General features: G+C 42.8%; 1 protein-coding gene and 1 long non-coding RNA gene across 7 annotated transcripts in view; one reads left to right on the top strand and one right to left on the bottom strand.

Annotated features, from left to right (window-relative positions):
• Nucleotides 1–1107: 1107 nt before the first annotated feature.
• On the top strand, nt 1108–12024 carry LOC148685109 (uncharacterized). Of its 3 annotated transcripts, none has more exons than XR_015951125.1 (3): nt 1108–1379; nt 7827–8639; nt 10535–12024. It is a non-coding gene; the product is annotated as an uncharacterized LOC148685109 (long non-coding RNA). The 3 variants fall into 3 exon arrangements; XR_015951124.1 differs by lacking the exon at nt 1108–1379 and adding an exon at nt 5904–6480; XR_015951123.1 differs by lacking the exon at nt 1108–1379 and having other exon boundaries at nt 5904–8639.
• Nucleotides 10766–20822, bottom strand: part of IGFN1 (immunoglobulin like and fibronectin type III domain containing 1) — a 46803-nt gene continuing 36746 nt past the window's right edge. For all 4 annotated transcript variants that reach the window (XM_088674440.1, XM_035124254.3, XM_088674439.1 and 1 more), the window contains 5 exons: nt 20012–20100; nt 17904–18099; nt 16524–16823; nt 15019–15345; nt 10766–13910 (listed from right to left, as the gene is read on the bottom strand). In XM_088674440.1, coding sequence (XP_088530566.1) covers nt 13897–13910; nt 15019–15345; nt 16524–16823; nt 17904–18099; nt 20012–20100 — 926 coding nt within the window. In that variant the 3' untranslated portion in view covers nt 10766–13896. The remainder of the gene's footprint in view (nt 13911–15018; nt 15346–16523; nt 16824–17903; nt 18100–20011; nt 20101–20822) is intronic.

The raw sequence follows: 20822 nt of genomic DNA, 5'->3' as shown, positions 1-20822 counted from the left end.
ACATCAGCATCTATGTGTTTGGATGTTTTTAGCAGGCACCAAACAACAACTACTACAACAACAGCAGCAGCAACAACAACAACAGCAACAGCAACAACAACAACAACAACAACAGTGAAGTGGCCTGCCTGATGTCCATTGGTAGGGAGTTCCAAAGTTTAGGTGCTAAAAGACCTGTTTTCTTACAACTGCATAAATGAGTGTTCCACAGTGCCTCATGAGAAGAGAAGAATCCTTGGAAAAGACCCTGATGTTGGGAAAGATTGAGGGCACAAGGAGAAGGGGACAACAGAGGACGAGATGGTTGGATAGTGTTCTTGAAGCTACCAACATGATTTTGACCAAACTGCGGGAGGTAGTGGAATACAGGCGTGCTCTGGTCCATGGGGTCACAAAGAGTCGGACACGAGTAAATGACTAAACAACAACAACAACAACAACAACTTCAACTCTCAATGAAATAAAGGAATTGGTCCACACAACCCCTCCTCTCCTCATCCTCTCCCATCCTGCCCCCCAAAACAGGAACAAAGGATAGTCCAACTAACTTTGTGGCCGAACCAACCATGATGCTATCCCTAGAAGTATAAAAGTTCCAGCTAGCAAACACACCATGGTTAGACTGTTGGACTAGGACCTGGGAGACCAGAGTTTGAATCCCTGCTAAGTCCATTAAGGTCACTTTGGGCAAGTCACTGTATCTCAGCTTTACCTAGATCACACAGTTGATAAAATGGGAAGGAGTCATGTACCCCACCTTGAGCTCCTTGGAGAAAAGGAGGGATATAAATGTGATATATATACATATATAATAAAAACGTTTGGGTGAGAACTAATGCAAAGGGCACTTTGACACCCCAAAGGAGCAATCTGAACAATTTTCCAGGGATCAACTGTTCAAACAAAGCGCAGTCAGAACTGCCTTTTGGAAACATCAGTTTTTCCAGGAACACTGCTTAGCTCTGCCTGTTTGTCTAAGAAAAGGCTGCTAGTCCTTGGGCTGGGCTGCCTAGCATATCAAACTTCTGTCTAGGGAGGGCTGGACCTTGTGGCTGCAGGTATTTATTGCTGCCCTCCTCTACCTTGTGCCTGGGATCTGGTGAAATGGGAAGCACCTTGATCTAAGGCGTATCTCAATGTGTAGGCAGGGTGCATTTCGTTAGCCTCCTTCATCAACTATCACCATTAACTGTGCCTTCTATGCATGGCTAAAACAGTGGATTATGAACTCGGGTTATGAACTTAATTTGTTCCGGAGGTCCATTCTTAACCTGAGGCACGCTTTCGCTAATGGTGCCTCCCGCTGCCGCCACGCCGCTGCCGAGCGATTTCTGTTCTCATCCTGGGGCAAAGATTGTAACCCGAGGTACGACTTTCAGGTTAGTGGAGTTTGTAACTCGAAGTGTTTGTAACCTGAGGTACCACTGCATAGTGTATATACAAGGAAAGGGATCTTATGAGTCATGTTGGTTAGTTCAAGTGTGCAGCAGCTGTGAAAAAAAATCAGCTTCCATATTAAGGCATAGCTGCCAAGTCTCCCGTTTTTTGCGGGAAACCCCCGGATTTTAATCCGTTTCCCGCTGTTATCTCGAATAGAAAAAAATCCTGGAAATCCCCCGGATTTCCTACCTGCCAGGGAGGCTCCATTTCAGGTGGCGCTCTGCCCATGTATGGGCACCGGAAATCGGGCAGTGCTGGCATTGGAAGTCGCTTCTACGCATGTCCAGACATGCGTAGAAGCGACTTCCGGTGCCATGCCGCTGCTGATCCTGCATTTTTCAGCAGAATACTTGGCAGCTTGTATTAAGGGATCATTAGGACAGGGGTTGAAAATAAAACTGCCAACATTGTAGTGGTGTTATACAAATCTATGGTGTGGCTATAGTTGGAATATTGTGTGAATTTTTGGTTTCCACACTTCAAAAACAACTTTGTAGAGATGTAAAAGGATCGGAATAGAGAAACAAAAATGATCATGGGGCTGGAGCAACTCCCCTATGAGAAAAGATTTATTTGGGGTTTTTAAAAGTTGATTAAGGGAGCAGGACATGGCAGAGGTGATTAAGATTATTCACAGTATTGAGAAAGTGGATAGAGAGACATTTCTCTCTTCCCCCCCCCCCCGCCAAAAAAAAATATTAGGAGCCAGCCAGTGATGCTGAATGTTGGACATTCCGGGACAAAAAAGGGTACTTCTTTACACAGTATGTAGTTAAACCATTGAATTTTCTTCTGCAAGATGTAGTGATAGTCACCAACTTGGACTGCTTTAAAAGTGGATTTGATCAATTCCTGGAGAATATGGTAATAATAACGACTACCCACTAACCATTAGGGCTGTGTTCTCCAATTATTATCAGAAGTAGTATCCCTCTGATTGCAAGTTGCTGGAGAGACAAGGCAGAAGGTTGCTCCTGTGTTCCCATCCTGCTTGTGGGCTTCCCATAGGCCTCTGGTTGAGAACTAGATGAGCCACTGGTCTGACCCAGCAAAACTCTTAGTATATTCTCACTCTGACCCATTCCCTATTTGTTTTCTCCAGGCTAATCCACAAATGCCCAAGTCTTGTGTGTGGTCCGCCTGCTGCAGCCTGTGGAGCACACCACTGATCTGCCTTTGTTTTTCTCAGACCATGAACAGAAACTTTAAAAACCATTTCAACTAGGACTTGCTTTCTGCCAACCACAATAACATTGCAAAGTACATAAGAACAAAACCAAAAAGTCCACTGTTTTTATTGCTAGCTTGCCCTGCCTCTCTGAGAAGAAACCGGCTCACTTCTTTCCATCCTAAGAACATGCATCCCTTTGTCATTCAGGCCCCTCCTTGAAAGGATTACAAACCACACCACAGTGCCATTCACTGTTCATTTTTGTAGTCATGCACTTGTATATGCTTATGTACACTTTAAATAATAATAATTTTATTGTTTATATGCCACCCATCTGACTGGGTTGCCCCAGCCACGCTGGGCAGCTTTCATGCACCGTCACCAGGATCACATCCACAACCTTCCTACATTCAGTGAATGATATATGTTAAGATTCCCCGATCCCCTTGCATAAAGCATGCCCAGAAATATATAGCCCCGATCCTTAATCATCTTCATTCTTCCCGTTGTCAGCCAGCATTTAAAGTGTCTTGAAAGATAAACAAGTATTTGTAAAGCTCTTTGTTTTTGCTCTTCATCTGTCACAGCATATTTGTCCTCAGGGTGTCCAATTCAGCACAAACGTTTAGCACATGATGGAAATTGTAACGTCCTTTCTCATTATGGATCAGTAAGGGATAGAATGCACAAGAACCGAGTTTCCATAGCACTAGCAGCTTCAGCAAGTGCCTAAGGCTTCCTCAACCTTGCCCCTCCAGATGTTTTTGGCCTACAACTCCCAGGATCCCAATTAACAGGACCAGTGGTCAGGGATGATGGGAATTGTAGTCTCAAAACATCTGGAGGGCTGAGGTTGAGGAAGCCTGGCTTAGATATTCTAAGCATCATGAGTCCAGGGAGTCGTTAACACCTCCCTAAATGAGTGAGTTATGCCCATCACCTTGAAATAGGCTGTGGTACAAGCCCTCCTGAGGCAGCCCTCCCTGGACTCAAAGGTTTTAGAAGACTATCATCCAATTTCTATAAATCTCATCATGGATAATGTGATTGAGAGGGTGGTGGCCATGCTGCTGCAGGTGCATCTAGCCCCATTCCAGTTTGGTTTATGGCTAGTTTTGGGCACTAAAACAGCTTTGGTCACCCTGACCAATAACCTTTATTAGGAGGGAGACAGGGGTAATAATGCAACTCAACTGGTTCTTCTTAATCTCTTAGTGGCTTTCAGAAATGGCCACAGAAGGGTAGCACTTGCAAACTGCTGTTCAGTCGCATGGCTTTTTGAGTTATAAGGTCCCTTAGGAGTTTATTCTGTCTTCCATGCTACCCAACATCTATATGAAACTGTTGGGAGCTGTAATTTGGGGACATGGAGCATGGTGTCATTACTATGCTGATGACAAACAGCTCCATCTCTCCTTTGCATCTGAATGAGGGAATGCTATGAACGTGTTGGACCAGTGCCTGGAAGCAGTGATGGTGGCCAATAAATTTAAACTGAATCCTCATAAAAAGAAGGTGTCATGGGTGGCCAGTTCTCAGACAACCTTCTCTGGGAGGGGTTCCACTATCCCTGAATGAAAAGGTTGACATCTGGGAGTACTCCTAGATTCGAATCAGAAATTGCAGCCAGAAATTGCAGCCAGAAATTGCAGCCAGAAATGGCCTCCGTGGCTAGGTGTGCTTATGCTCAGCTTAGACTGCTTCACTAGCTACTACCATTCTTGGGTCAGAATTGCCTGGCCTCAGTAGTCCTCAGTAGTCTAGTGACCTCCCATCTGGATGGCTGCAGTGTGCTCTGTGTGAGGCTTCCCTTGAAACTGCAGCTAGTGCAGAATGTGGTTGCCAATATGCTGAATGGGGTAGTCCAATGTCCCCAAGAAAGAGATGGTGGGCATATGGCACTGTGCCATGAAACAAGTGTTATGTAGGGAGAGAATGTCCATTTAAGGAAGGCACATTAAAGGTAAAGGGACCCCTGACCATTAGGTCCAGTTGTGACCGACTCTGGGGTTGCGGCGCTCATCTCGCTCTATTGGCCGAGGGAGCCGGTGTACAGCTTCCAGGTCATGTGGCCTGCATGACTGAGCCACTTCTGGTGAACCAGAGCAGTGCACGGAAACACCGTTTACCTTCCCGCTGTAGCAGTACCTATTTATCTACTTGTACATTGATGTGCTTTCAAACTGCTAGGTTGGCAGGAGCTGGGACCGAGCAACGGGAGCTCACCTCGTCACGGGGATTTGAACCGCCGACCTTCTGATCAGCAAGCCCTAGGCTCTGTGGTTTAACCCACAGCGCCACCCGCGTCCCTAAGGAAGGCACATTAGGAGACAATAATTTTGACCTAAAGGACCAATTTACAGGAAATATCTCTTATGCTTGACCCCTATTGGAATTAATGGGATTTTGCACAAGTTTCAATACATTTTGATGAAATTTTGAATTCTTTGGAGAATTTATCCAGTGGATGATCCATCAGGTTCTTTCTGAGGAACAGGGAGAACTGCACAGATTTTCTTCTTCAGCTACCCAAATATGCTGAATCTGGGAATAATCTGGGGGAAAATGGATGGATAGATGAATAGACAGATACATCTGCTATACAGAATAAAGGTAATGTAACATGAACAGAAAAGAAATAACAAGAATCTATATTCATTTAATACAGTTAATACTTAAAATATAAATGAGAAAAGGCACAACAACAACAACAGCAGCAGCAGCAGCAGCAGCAACAACAACAACACAGAAAAAAACAAGGCTCATAGTATCAGGATATTATTCCAGAAGTTAATCAACAAAAAACATTTTCCTGTAAGCTTACCTGAGACTTTCAACAACCCCTTGTATAATATTGCACAGTAAGCTATCATCCTTATTTTTAAAGTCATTAGAAACCGGAGTAATTTGTGAAATTTCCCAGTGATAACAATAATAGATATTTATTTGACAAACAAATGTTTAAATCTCGCTCTGTAGCAGGCCAAACAATACGTTACCAATATATTCTTGTTCTTCTTCTGCTGTTTGGTCAGCTTTATGCCAATCATAAAGAAAAGCTGATTTCGCTAGTACAGGATAATACCAGGTGATGTTTGGGAACCCTCCTCTTAAATGTTTATAATAAAACATTCTAGCTTAGAGGCTTATTTAACTAATGACATTCATAATAATCTCTTGTCATTGATTCTGGAAGTGTTTGATCCACATCTAGGGGTGCCTGAAAGTTATAATATTGATATTCTAGAGCAGGGGTCAGCAAACCTTGTTGGGGGCCGGACTGTATTTTTTTGGGGGGGGGGGGGGAATGAACGAATTCCTATGCCCCACAAATAACCCAGAGATGCATTTTAAATAAAAGGACACATTCTACTCATGTAAAAAACATGCTGGTTCCCGGACTGTATGCGGGCTGGATTGAGAAGGCGGTTGGGCCGCATCCGGCCCCCAGGCCTTAGTTTGGGGACCCTGTTCTAGAGCCACATTTTCCCCTTGATAATAGCTATGAACCGCAATATTATGAACTGTATTGATTTAAGCTTTATTCAGAGGAGACCAATTGAAATGAATAGACCTAAGTTAATCATGCCTGTTAATTTCAATGTGTCTACTCTAAGGAAAAGTTAGTAGGCTACAACCCTATGTTACTGTTTTCTCGTTTGGTTATAACCCAGTTTCTCTGCTGCCAAGCAAGTACCTGCATGTCTGGTTGTACCTTGCATAATCTTGCAACAATGTGAGCAGCAGTCATTGCCATGAAAGATACCCTACGCTGGAATTCTTGCAGTGAGACTACTTGATACATTCCCCAGGGAATCTAAGGCCTTGCTCAGTCACTTCCTTTATTCCACTGGAACCAAGGCGTTCAGGTCTGTTATTTGATTGTTTTATGTTACATTTATGGGGAATCTTCTCATTTCCTTGCCCACAGCATTCTGTTCTCAAATTAAAGGCAACTTGTCCTCTGCTTGCTGCAATTGAGCAATACAGACCTCCTGGGAAATCTCTGTGGCTTTCAGGTATTATTAGACTAGTCATGTGAAAGCAGCTCCCCGGGAATTGCCACATCTGCGCTGGCATGTTATATTCTGCCCCGTCCATGTTCTGAGCTCAGCTGCCTGTAAATTAGGCTTTGCTAATGGCTTTGTTCTCTCTGCCGTGCAGGCAGTCAATGACAGCGAAAGCCACTCAATGCCACACTAAGCAACACGAGAGAGAAACTTTCGTCAGACTTAGGAGTGGCTGTGACATCCACCCAATTTGTCATGAGCTTGGTAGGAGCAGAGAGAGCAAGGAAATGGGATTTTGGTGGAAGGCCAATATGAGCCCCATCTGCACCATACATTTAAAGCAGCATCATACCCCATTTAACAGTCTATAGTTTGTGAAGGGTCCTGAGAGTTGTTAGGAGACCCCTATCCCTCTCACAGAGCTTCAGTTGTCAGAGTGGTTTACAGTCAGTCCCTCTTCCCAGGGAACTCTGGGAATTGTGGCTCTGTAAGGGGAATAGGGGGCCTCCTTAGAACTCTCAACCCCATTAGTAAACTATGGTTTCCAGGATTTGTTTGGTGGAAATCATGGCTAATTAAAGTGGTATGATACTGCTTTAAATGCACAGTCCAGATGAGGCCATGCTGCTTTGGTTCAAGTTGGTTTCACACCAGCTCACACGTTTGTTGCACACTGACTTCATACCACTGTGCAACGAAGTCAGATGATACCTTGGAGCTGACAACATTTGGGCCCTACCTTTATTGCCCAAAACCTGCACAACTTTGAGGACTCAGTTGTAGGATGCATTTAACTCCTAAAAAAATGTAAATTCAGAAAATGTAAACCCCTTTCTCCTAGCTTGTGGAAGACAACAAACCAATATTAATTATTACACAGAGCAATATCAGTGTTCTGGTGGTTGTGATGGTTGTTTACATGATGGTTGTGATGGTTGTTTACATGATCTACCCAAGTAGGGGAAAGCACAATCATTTTGCCCAAATTGTATACGCAATGCTTATTCCAAACTGGAACTGTGAAATGACTTGAAGTTGGGCAAGTTAGGCTCCCCCCCCCAAAAAAAAAGTGTCATTTAAAAGTAGGAAACCAAGAGCCACACATACGGGGCTAAAGAAAGGACTAGGAGCTGGACTGACTTTTGCTCTTGATTTAGGCACCAATCCTTGTACTCTTGTTACTGACAGAGATGTTTCTTTTTAAGCTGGTGCTGCAAGATATTACACCATGTCTGGAATGTACCATCTTATTTGCAATTCAGAACCCTTTCTCGGGAACTAATGACCAGGAGCACCATGAGAAGAATGACTTTGGGGGCGCTTTGAGATGACCCGTGATTAAGCATGGCATAAGTCAAATCCAGAGGTTTTGAAGTGTGTTTTCTGATGTCAGCAAATATTTTAAGAAGATACCAGGAAGACATTATAAGAAGCCTGCGCTCCTTGGTTTAGAGCGGCATCTGCAAATGTTCCCAGTAGGAAGCAACAAAATGAGGCAACTCGCAATGCAGCAAGGAATGCATGAGATGCCCCACCCCGTGCTTTTATATAATCATCACTCGTATCTTGCAGGAAGACTATCAGACTTTAACATTATGCTAACTTGATAATATATCACACCATATATTGTTATGGCATATAATATCACTGAGTGTTGAAAATATTTGAGCAATAAACAAGCAAGCAGGGTGGACCTTCATGTATAGCTTTGACTCCTTAGTATTCTAAAGCAGCATCTTGAGTCTCACATTGGTGGAAACAGGGGAGCTGGATCCTCCAATCAGGCTTGGCCACCTGGGACTGGGCACACTTGTAGGGGAAGAGTTTTGACCCCAGCCCTATGGCAGGTCAGTATGTGAGCAGAAGAGCATGTGGAGAGATAAGGCTACCGGCTCCTTTCAACAATCCAAGAAGTTGTAAGCAAAAGGTGAGAACTGGGAGAGGTTTCCAATCTACTCCTGGTAGATAGAAGGGGGAGTGTTCTGTCTGGGAGCATGAAGAATATTTGAATGTGGCAGGTAGGAAATAGAGAAGTTACATAGTATTTTTTATTTTATTTTTTGGAGAAGATTATGAAGAAGAAGGTGCTTTATTCTCAGGCTGTTTTCCACACTAGTCTCCCAACTCAAAGTAGTGACAGACTGGAAGGTGTGGGGAGGGGCAGAGAAACAAGGCTGGGTTTGCAATAATGAGAGCCAACGCCCAGCTTCTGAGCTGGAATGTTGGCATGAATGCCAAGAGCAATATTTCCCCCTCTCCCATAGGAATAACATTTTGGTCTCGTTTTGGGGATGTGCTCCTTTTCAAAAGGAACTGGGGAAACTCCCAGAATGTGTTCATCTGCTCTCTGTAACTAGCCTCAGAGACCCAACCGTTTAGGGTGGAAGCTAAGCACGAGAATTGTTCCGAGAACTGCTGCAACGATTGTTTTCTCCTCCGCCCAAACCAAAGTGTTTGTAGGGAAGGGTTCTGCTGCTTCTCCCCTTGTGGCTGGCTTCCTATTGCCTGGCTGAGCATGTCCTGATTCAGGGTGAAACAGAACTCACGTGACTGCCTTATGACACAACCTCTTGCCGATTTTATAGGATTGGCATTAGAACTTTAATTAGCTGTTTGCAAAGTGCATGGGAATGGCCAGATGAAAAGGCAGTGTTCTGTATCCATCAAGCAGAGCATTTTGGCTGATGAGATCAAAGATGGGAAGGAAAGTGGTGTCAGAAGGGAGTTGCTCCTGAAGCAGGCTTTTGTCTTGCAGTGTTGCATGGATGGAAGAAACAAGAGGACTCATAGATGTATCTTGGGTGGAGAATTAATTAGGAAGAATGAGGAAATTAAGCAGCCCAAGGTGGCTGTGCTGGATAACCAGCTAGGAAATCCTCTTTTCTCAAATAAAAGCACTAACCCCAACACCAGCCTTTCACAACCTGGTGCCTTTTAGGTGTTTTGTACTATGGTTCCCACCCGCATGGGGCAGCATGGCTAATGATCAAGGATGATGGGTGTTGTAGTAGTCCACACCATCTGGAGAGCACCAGGTTGGGAATAGCTGCCGCAGTCCAAACACTGGGTTTAGCACATCATTTCCTCGCAGTCCTCACTTGCCCTTCAACATCACAGAGGATGAGAAATTAGTGCACTGGTTTCATGTTATACAAATGAGAAAGTAAAAATAGAACAGAAAGCAAGCTGACTGCATGACTCGCTTGCGGGAGATCCAGTAGTATATCCTGAATTAAGACTTTTGGAAATATTAACTTGAATATGCAGGCAACCCCAGACCAAAGCAGCTGCTACCTTTCATGGCTTTTAAGAAGCTGAAATGGTCATATGTTTGTGTGGAGGCTCTCCAGTATAAAGGGAAATGAGCTGACATATAGATCTGGAGCAGGTATGTTCTCTCTTTAAACCATAAGTTTACAGATTTGCAAATGGGAATATTAAGATCATTTACTGGAAATTTTGTAAAACATACCAAATGTTACATTTGATCCAGTTTATATAGTCTGAAGCTGGAGTAAAGGACCATTTTGCATATTCCATGGTGGCAAACCTGTCTTTGTCTCCTAAAGGTTCAATTATTGGGAATCTGTGATGAAACCCAACTCCATGCATAAGGGGGAATGCAGAAAATACATGTATTTCTTAGCCAGTGTTCCTACTTCACTCCAACAAGGCTATTTTTTTGCAAGACTACTTGCCTTTCTAACTAAATGTTAAAAGTTGCAGTTTAATTGGCTGGATATATTCAGTGTATTTTGCAAATTGAGCCTATGCAGTCAGAAATAAGCACCACTGAGTTTAATGGAGCTTACTCTCTCTTAGGAAGCTTTGCATAGGGATATAGTTTTGCTGAACCTTTTAAATTGGGTATTATGCTATATACTTCCTCCCCCCCCTCTCGCTATGGGAGCAGCTCCTGCACTTTAGAATTTACCACTACTGCACTGGCCAGTTTGGATGAGTGATGAAAAGGGAGCTTTTCCATTCCTCCTTGAAAGACGAGAAGGACCAAGGTCTGTCAGAGCAGGGTAAGTAATAAGCACAAACACATTTGGTTGATTTTTATTGCTGTGGCTCATTGCTGGTCAAGTTAAAATGGGTAACTTGTCATTAAATTAAATGAATTGACATGCAAACAACAGGCAACAAGTTAGCCAGCGTATAATCAATGGCTAAGGAATTTTAATTTTTCATCTCTGAGAAAGACAGTAGTCCTAGTACATAGCCATCACACTTTTAGCAAAAATGACTGCTCCCTGTGGAACTGTATGGATACTGCTGCCAGCAATGTGACCAATTTGCACGTACTTCTGCTACACCAAACCCACAGAGACAGACATGATATGATATGCAAATTTGCTTGTTAAGGGTATTAATTTCTGATAGCATGCTATCAGATAGATTCTGATACTATCACAAAAACAAAACAAAACACCTGCAGCTGCTCCAGAAGCTTGATTGTGGTATTTTTATTAAACAAAATGGTTGGACGTCTACACGTGTGTGCCTGTGTTATGCTGTAGAAACACTAAACATGAAAAACCACAGGTTTTAATGTATTAGATGTGCAGATGTAGCCTGAGTTCATCCCTTCCTGTTTTTGCTAACTCCCCCACCAGTGTCCTTGCATTTTTCTTATTCACATCCATTTGTTAATAATTTAAGGACAAGAAAGCCTCCACGAGAAAAGACATTTTCTTATGATCTCAACCATATACTTCCCCCCCCACACACCAAGTTTATTGAAGTCAGTTTTGACATTTCAGGTTGATTCCAGTCTTACAAAAACTTTATTATGGCCATCTAAAGTTCCCACTTTAAAAAAAAAATGAAAAGGAGAAGCAAATCACTGTCATGTCTTACTCATTTTTTCAGTGAGAGAAACAACAATTTAGAAACGCCAGTTTCTGGGTGCTGCATATACGGTAGCTAGTACTTTATTACTGCATCAGAATGAGTCCCCCTAGTGGGGAAATTTGGGTTCTTTTCCTTCCTGGTTACATCTCTGCTAGGGATGCCAAAGGTTGGATGTTTTAACTTTTCAGATACATGACTGCCTTTCAGTCAGCTTGAATTTACTGTATGTATTTTACATACATTTGTTGTACTGATGTGACACCTTGAGACCCTTGCAGTGTAAGGAATCTAAATAATAGCACAGCTTGGGTTATGTTTTGAAGCAGGAAGATTTATAATCAGTCCTACCTTTTGTAAAAAAACACTTGGGAGTCTGCATGTTTTTGTTCTGTTAGTGAAACTGAAGTGCTCAGATGCAACAATGATGAGTTGATAAACTAATACACTAATACCCTGAATGGGTATAGTGGGCAGAGAAGCAGCACTGAGACACCCAGGCTTTGTGCAATACCATATTGACCCACATATAGCCCACACTGCCCCCCCCCCCAAAAAAAACCTGGCTTCTATGAAATATGTGTGCAGCCTAAGAAGGACCATAGCTCAGTGACTTAGAAGGCCCCAAGTTCACTCCTTGAGATCTCCAGTTAAAAGGTTTTAGGTAGTTGTGTTGGGAAAGATCCCTCCATCCATGAGGGCTGCTACCAGTCCAAGTATTCAGAACAGGGCTAGAAAAGATGAACCAGCAGTTTGATTCAGCTCCAAAGGTTCATGATGATGCTGTTCGTTTATTTAAGTCATGTTTATTCAGGTTCAATATTAAGTTTTCACTTGCCTTTGGCCCATAAAGTGCAGTTCCTTGGTAGGGAAAATGCTGAAACAAATGAAAACCTTGCACACAGACTCTTGCACACAAGATGGCAATAGTCTAAGGCCACAATAGCTCCTTCTCCCTGCCCTCACCCAGGCGATCCAATATTATCACTTAGCAATACAATTAGCATTAAGGATCCAGTATGATACCTGTCATATTCATCACCTCATATCTGCTTTTCGAACGTCAATCATTCAGTGTGCTTTCACTAGTCTTTGGTGGATTCTGACATCTCATAGAAAATCCACTAAAATCATGGAAGCTCTGTCTTGGAGACTGGTAGAAATTCAGCAACAGATATGTCCTTGGTTAATTCTGAGTGCAGACAAAGATTTGGATATTATTCCCTAGAGATGGCTTGTGACATGTCAGTTAAATCTGTCACTACAATATTTTTTGCTAAAGAGTCCATCTGCTACTGAACTTGCGTTTGACATTTGACATTTTCTGGAATTTCCTTATATTGCCTTACTGAACATCTTTTGCTGTTCTCAATTAGGAAACTGTTAACCGAATACTTTAAAAAACAACAACACATAGCAAGCTATTTTTCATAGCGTAAGTGAAAAACACAGAGGGCAGATATCTTTGGCAGAGGGCCTCATTTCATTGAGACATTTGGAAAAGTATGAGGCTGAAACTCAGTGTTGAGCAAACACAAAAATACAGTCTTGCTTTGATTCTTGTTGATAAGGCAATTGCTATAGGCCCAGGGGAAAAAAAACTTATCTTAAAACAAACTTTTCTGTTTAAGCATCCATCTTCAGTCCTATAAATACTGAATAGGTGGCATTGTCCCACTGCAATTCTTTGCTAAGCTTTCTAAAATTAGAGTTGGTTAAAACCCAAATGATGCTTGAAGACATCTCATACATAAAATTTGGTGTTCTTGACAGAAGGATCCCAACTAGTTATAAACTCTTCTACTCCCAATACATTCATAAAGCTCATGTTCTAATACAGCCACTGTGGGTACAGCCAAGCTATTTGAAATCCATTTGCCATGGGGCTGGTTCCAAGTATTTTCTCTCACAATATCTTTATCCTACAAATAAACAATCTCAGCTACAGCCCAGTGGATATGAATATAAAATCCATTATTATTGCAGGACTATCTTTCCTTGTCATGACTTTCAGAGGGGTAGCCATGTTAGCCAGATGCAGCAGAAACAAAACAGAAAGTCCTGTGTACCTTAAAGACCAATAAATTCGTTGTGAGGATGATGACTGTGGTGGCTCGCAACAAGTTTACTTCCATTAAAGTTATCCTATTTTCCATTAAAGTCTCAAATAAGTATACTGGGATTCTGCTCTTTGAAGGACCATTGGACAGAACTGCACACAAGTTTTCAAAGGGCTTTCCTGTTATGGAAAACTGTAAAGAAAAGAACAGTTGCTGTTTTGACCTCACTTGCTTCACCAGATAGAATCTTCAGGCTGCTTAACAGAACAGTAACTACGTATTTTTCAGTAACGGTGTCTGTCTTACAGAAAAACGTTGTCACGCCACAGACTGTGGCAAAGCTGGTTCCATGCAGACCATTCTAAAAAGCAGGTTCTTCCACAGGGAAAAAAGAGAAAGAGACATATCACTTGACATTTCTAGATTTTATATGATTAAAAGTGGAAAGTGCACAGAAAGGATTTGCATAGATTAGTGAAAGTCCACTGATTTATTTATTTTTAAATAGGATGTAGCCTATAAATTGCCTTAGCATAAGACATGTACACTGATCATCCTAGGAATTAGGACACAAGCAAATATGTTTGGTATGTATGGGGTTGGGGAGGGGCACAAGTATACAAAGACTATTCCAGGCATTATTGACTTGCAGGTGCAGGAACTTTATCTTGTATTTTTGCAGCTGTAAGCAACCAAAAGAACAGTCTGCATTATTGGGGGAAGTCAAAAAGGAACTATGAAGGCACAGAATGAAGAAAGAAAACACTGCATTGAATCCAATGAAGTCACTTCCTGTTCCTGAATGCAACCTCACCTTAAATTTAGGGGGTAATGGGGGCATATGGGGGAAGGAGAGGGAAGGGAAGTGCTGTTGCCTAGGTGGAAGTTGTTCTGCTCACACAATGGCTTCATTGGAATGGTGCCCATTGTGAACTTCATGTCTTGGCTTGAAAATTTTTTCCAATTTCCTACTTATGTTCTAGTCTCAGCTGTCATCCACTCCCCACCTTCTGCTATTATTGGGTGAAATCTGATTTCTGCTATTATTGGGTGAAATCTGATTTCTGCAAGACTGTGGCACAATTCTCAGAAAGACTCATGATGAGGGAAGGTCACAGGCTATCATCAAAGGACCTTTTGTCTCATGGGAAGTTTCACTGTGAGGCAATAAACCAAGGAGAGACAGAACAGCAATTGAAGAAAACTAATTGCTGAAGCTGGATAGTTTCCTGTTGTTGGGTCAGGATTTGCCATGGTGCTTTTAAACACCTTGTCCACACCTTTAAAAGTATTGCCACCATAGAATTAATAGCTGAAATCAGGGAAGGGCTCTAGTTTGGACCAATAATATACAGTACCAATATATAGGGTGGCAAAATCCCCTAAGGCCAGATATTAAATGCTTATTTGCTTCATGGAAGTATACTGAGTGACTGGGATATGGGCTAACCATGCCACACCCCACCCACTCTTTAGTCTTTACCTTTTATGGTGACTACAGCTTTGCTGACTGCTTGGCCTAGTTCATTGATGGCCACCACCTTGTACTGGCCTCCATCTGATGCTGTGACTCCTAGGATCACAAGAGAGCAGACCCCAAAGTCATTTTTGCTGAAGAAGGTAGGATCCTGAGAGATATTCTTGCCATCTTTATACCACATCACTTGAGGGACTGGATATCCAGTCACAGCACAACTCATGTGACAGTCAGATCCTAGAGTTACCACATGAGGTTTCAATGGGACAAGGAATCTTGGAGGCTGAGTTTGGTTGATCCCCTTGTATGGTGGGCTTCTGACTGCAAATTTACCTGTAAGATGCACAAAATGTTGAGTTAAGGGAATGACCATCACACAGTATACTTAACATTCATGTCTCATATGCAACTGGCAATGTTGGCTAAAAACGGTGAGGATACAGTAGTTTCTTTGGCAAAGTTCTGAGGTTCTACCAATAAAAAGTCAACAAGTTTGTTGACACTTTCTGCATGGTACGCAGAACACAATGACCAGAAACTCTCCCAAATGACTTCAAAACATGGAGATGCCATTATTTGACCATGCCTACAGTTCAGGTCTCAATGGGATGCGGGTGGCGCTGTGGGTTAAACCACAGAGCCTAGGGCTTGCTGATCAGAAGGTCGGCGGTTTGAATCCTCATGACGGGGTGAGCTCCCATTGCTTGGTCCCTGCTCCTGCTAACCTAGCAGTTCAAAAGCACATCAAAGTGCAAGTAGATAAATAGGTACCGCTACAGCGGGAAGGCAAACGGTGTTTCCGTGTGCTGCTCTGGTTCGCCAGAAGCGGCTTGGTCATGCTGACCACATGACCTGGAAGCTCCCTTGGCCAATAACGCGAGATGAGCGCCACAAGCCCAGAGTCGGTCACGACTGGACCTAATGGTCAGGGGTCCCTTTACCTTTACCTTTACAGTTCAGGTCTGCACCTTTCCATTTGGCTTTAGTGTATATCAACTTAGAAAGCTGCCTAATACTGAGACAGGTCATTGTTCCATCTAGTTCCATATTGTCTCCATTACCTTGCAGTAGCTCTCTAAGGCAGGAATAGCCAACTTGGTGACCTCCAGATATTGTGGTCTACAACTTCCATTCTTCCTGGCCTGTGGGCATGCTGGATGGGGCTGTTGGGACTAAGAGAGAGTCTAAAACATCTGGAGTGAAAAATGCTGGCTAATGGGTTCTAGAGTTTCAGGCAAGAGTCTTTGCCAGCCCTAAAATGTCAGAGATTGAAGTGGGGAGCTTCTGCCTTCAAAGCAGGGCTTTTTTCATTGGGAACTCACTGGAACCAAGTTCTGGCATCTCTCAGGTGAGTGTCATTGCCATTATAAGAGAACAAGGTGAGTTCTGGCATCTCTTTTTCTATAAAAAGCTTCAAATGCTTCAAAGCATCATTTTATTTATTTATATGATACAGTGAATGCACAGAGAGTGAACCAACAAGTACTGGTTTACTTTCAAAGCCTGTTTACCCTTTTCCCTGTGAATGATCCAGGGTTGCACTGTTTCAGAGGGCTCGCTGATTCCCATGCAATTCTTTGCCTGAACTCTGAAGTAGTATTCCCAGCCTGGGACAAAATTTGAGACAGTGCACTTGTTGGTGTAAATCAGGTCAGACACCAATTGCCAAGATCCTTTGCTGGAGTCACGTCTCATGACCATATAATTCAGGGTGCCCTCTCTCTTCTCTGTTGGTGAGGGCTCCCAAATCAGAGTCACCGTGTCAGGGACCTTCTCAATTAGCTGTATAGGACCAGGAGATTCTGGGACATCTGCAAAGTGAAAATAAATAAAATCAGAAGGCAGAGCCGTGGTGCGGTATAATAAGGTACAAGAGTATTGAAAAGAGGAAATCATGTCCATAGAATTTAGTCACTCATGCTGATAGCCGATACAGTTAAGTGAAGAAAAATGTGTATTGCAAACCTCATTTTAAGGCTTCATATCTGCTGCAATTATACTGCTAAAATTGATAAAGTGGACTGAGGTGGGTAACCAAGAGCTCATTTTTGTATAAATGGACTGCAAAGTCCATTCAGTTCTGGTGCTCAAAACAAATTCCCGAGCTTAAAATTCTTTCCTTGAAGTATTGCATGTCTTTTACACCAGGCTCTAGTTTGGATTCTAGTAAAAAAACCAAAAAGCAAAGGAGATCCCACAAGCCTGAAGTCTGTCCAAATCTATCCTTTGTTTTTTTCCAGGCCAGACTTGAGTTTGCCTATGTAGTGTAGCTGACAAACTACTTTCAGATGACCTAAACTATTGGCTACAACCAGCTACTGTCATCTTTTTTGTTTTGTTTTTGTTAGTTAATGGTCAGCCTTGTTAAAAGTGAGGCATATAATTACCTCAAAGTTTTCACAATGCTATTGTTAGTCTTAATATGCTGCCCACCCTGAGCCGCAGAGGTAAGGAGGGCTTGGCATTTCATTTAAAAGGAATAAAAGCCAGGCAACACTAGCTTGGAGCTTGCTTGTGGAAGGAAGCCAGCTTTCACCCTCTTTGTCTCCCAAACAGAAATGCCCATTGACAGTTGGTACAGCCATTTTTGTAAACTGTAAATGGAGGGGCTGACAGATTGTGATGCTTGCAGCTGGTCTCTTATTCCATTGCTGACAGTGGCCCATAAAGGACTCCTATGACATGTGATCCGTGGTCCTTTTTCGGCATTGCTAAATATGCTGGCTTGTGACCTTTAAATGCCCCCATGGGCTGTATCTCCCCTCATGGACAATAGACACCTATCTGGCTGAAGGATTATAGAGAGTATGGTATTGAACGAATTTTCCAAAAAAAGGGGGGGGAATTCAAATGCAGTTTGCACAGCTGGAAACTCCTTGCATGGTCTTTACCTAGAACTTGGACTAGGAAGCTGAAAGTCTCTTTATTTCCACGCTCAGTTTGGAGGGTGATGCTATAATGGCCACTGTCAGAAAAGTCAGCTCCTGGGATGATGAGTTGGCTCAGGCCTTCTCTGGTAGCTGTTGTTGATTTTGCAGGCACAGTAAGACCATCCTTTAGCCAAACCACTTCAAGAGGTGGGGAAGCCTGGTGAATAGAAAAGAGATAGCAAACCTTTTGTAACTGGGCTGTGGAAAAATTCAGTTTCTGCAAATTCTGGTATAAACTGGCCAGACACAAACCTCCTGGACTAATGTGCAAGTCAGAACATAGTTATTTTTCAGATTTTGTTCTAATCTGAATTTTGCAATGCACTTTTTGGCTCAAAAACGTATCAAAATCCATTTGAAATGGACATATTGAAATAAAATACATCTAGAAATGTGTATTGTGTGAGAATGCATTCAAATATACAAATTTAAAAATGTATTTAAGATGTGAATTTTCATGTAGATTAAAAAACAAATCAATGTGAAAATGGGATGAAACAGATTTATGAAGAAGAAGAAGAAGAAGAAGAAGAAGAAGAAGAAGAAGAAGAAGAAGAAGAAGAAGAATAGTAGTAGTAGTTTGGATTTGATATCCTGCTTTATCACTACCCTAAGGAGTCTCAAAGCGGCTAACATTCTCCATTCCCTTCCTCCCCCACAACAAACACTCTGTGAGTGGGGCTGAGAGACATCAAAGAAGTGCGACTAGCCCAAGGTCACCCAGCAGCTGCATGTGGAGGAGCGGAGATGCGAACCCGGTTCACTAGACTACAAGAATACCGCTCTTAACCACTACACCACACTAGCTCCCACAAGAGTTATGAACAAACTCATGCAAACATGACTTTGATGAGAAACAGCTTCTATTTTGACTTGAAATGTTCATTTTGGGCTTCTCAGAAGTACAAAAAGGGAAGAAGCGCATGGGGCAAGTGAAAGTTACTGGAACTGCACTCTGGTTGAAAAAACAACACTGAGTAACAAAAGACTTTATACATAGGACAGCGATGGACAACTTCTGTATTTCCAGAGACTACTTTATTTGCCATACAAAGATCTGAGGGCTGCACAAACTCATCATTTCATAAAGAAGCTACTGTCCATCCAGTAGTAAGGGTTTCAAAGCAGTGGACAACACATAGACATATATATTATTCAGTGCTATATTACATATTTCTGGCACACAAAATCAAAAAGAAAGATGCATTGCGTGGCCAGGCGGAGACCCCTAACCCTAGGCAACCCCCGGGAGCAATAATGACTCATGACAACATCCTATGGAATTAAAATTGGCCACAACTTTATTAAACTTTCAAATGTAGGGAGACGTTGGCTTAGGCACTGGGCGTTTATCCCTCCCCGTCCCCATCCAGGGATCTGGAGAACATCAGCGTTGTCCAAACTGTGTGGGGATTGGGCTGGCTCTGGAAAACGTATGTTTAAGCAGAGAGCCCCCCCCCCCGCAATTTCACCGCAACAAAGGGGAGAGCACTGACAACCTAACAGCGTATGGCCAGTGACTCCCTTCCACACAACCCCTTTAACGGGGAACCCTGGAATCACCACTGCATGGGTCACCGCTTCATGTCCCTCCCCCCCATTTAGGGAAGATAGACTCCCAGGTAAGTTCCACCCTCTATTGTGTGGTCAACTCCCCTGGCAACGTGGGATTGGCTAATTGTCTGAGGTTAGGTGGGAACCTCCAGGTATCCAGCCTGGGAAGTCGAAGCCAAGCTGAATTGCCGGGGATCGAGTAGGATCAAGGGGCTGTGTGCGACCACGCAAAGGGCACTCCCGAATTTGAGGCGGGGAGTGGTCAATATTAAACTGTATCTCTTGTTTCTTACAACTTGAACACTACCCCCCTTGAATGAATCTGTAAGATATATATTTATGAAAAGATGAATGTAAAGTCACACACACACACACACACACACACACACACATAATGGTCCATGTTTGTTCAGCAAAATCTAGAGTGCATCTTGTGCTCTTAGCTTTTTAACAAACAAAAACAGCTTGGGAATGGAATTTGTGGATGCTGCACTTCTCAGAAAGGCTATACTTACTTCAAAGGGAATGCGCACACGGATTGCATCCCCTGCTTTTACAATCATAAAGCTTTTGGTGGTGTCCTTTACTAAGAGTTTGGGATGAACTAAAACGGAAAAAATACATAAGTTAAAGACTTCACCTTGGATTATGTAATAATGTTTGGCACTTTGCAAAAACATTGAATGCCTAGTAACACCATCCACTGCAAGTACTTCCGAGAAGCCCTACTCAACCTGAGAATTTTGTTTTTATGCCAGCGGGATCAGCTTCTACAAGTGATTTAACAACTGATTCTTGATTTACTTTTAAGGTATGATTTATTGTGGGAAAACTGCAACTAAATAGATGGCACGTTTGCTCCTGCCATTTATTGGAGGGTTGTGTCTTTTTGCCACCATTTGATTCAGCCATCTGCAATGGCCTCCTTAGGCATGAAGCTCAATCCAAGCTTTCTCAGGTAGTCTCCTTCAGTTTCTCTTTTCATGAAATGCAAGAAGGCCTGTAGTTCAGGAGCAGAGCTTCTGCTTTGCATACAGAAGGCCCCAGGTTCAGTCCCCAGCATCTCCAGATAGTGCTGGGAAAGACACCCGTCCAAAACGCTGGGGAGTCACTGTCAGTCAGTGGAGACAATACTGAGCTAGATAGACCCATGGTCTGAGACAGTATAAAGTAGCTTCCTATGTCCCATAGATGAACTGTCACTCCCCAGTCCTTACCACACCAGGTTGGATGCAATAACATATTCTGGTACTTGGCTTTCTTTTTTCTTTGGGCTTGTTCATTCTGATAATCTCAGCAGTTCCTCAGCATGTCCCCACCCCTATT

The sequence above is a fragment of the Zootoca vivipara genome, chromosome 7 (genome assembly GCF_965207765.1).
Source record: "Zootoca vivipara chromosome 7, rZooViv2.hap1.1, whole genome shotgun sequence".
NCBI classification, from domain to species: domain Eukaryota; kingdom Metazoa; phylum Chordata; class Lepidosauria; order Squamata; family Lacertidae; genus Zootoca; species Zootoca vivipara.
The sequence above is the reverse complement of the archived record's forward strand: the minus strand, read 5'-3'. Positions and strand labels throughout refer to the sequence as shown.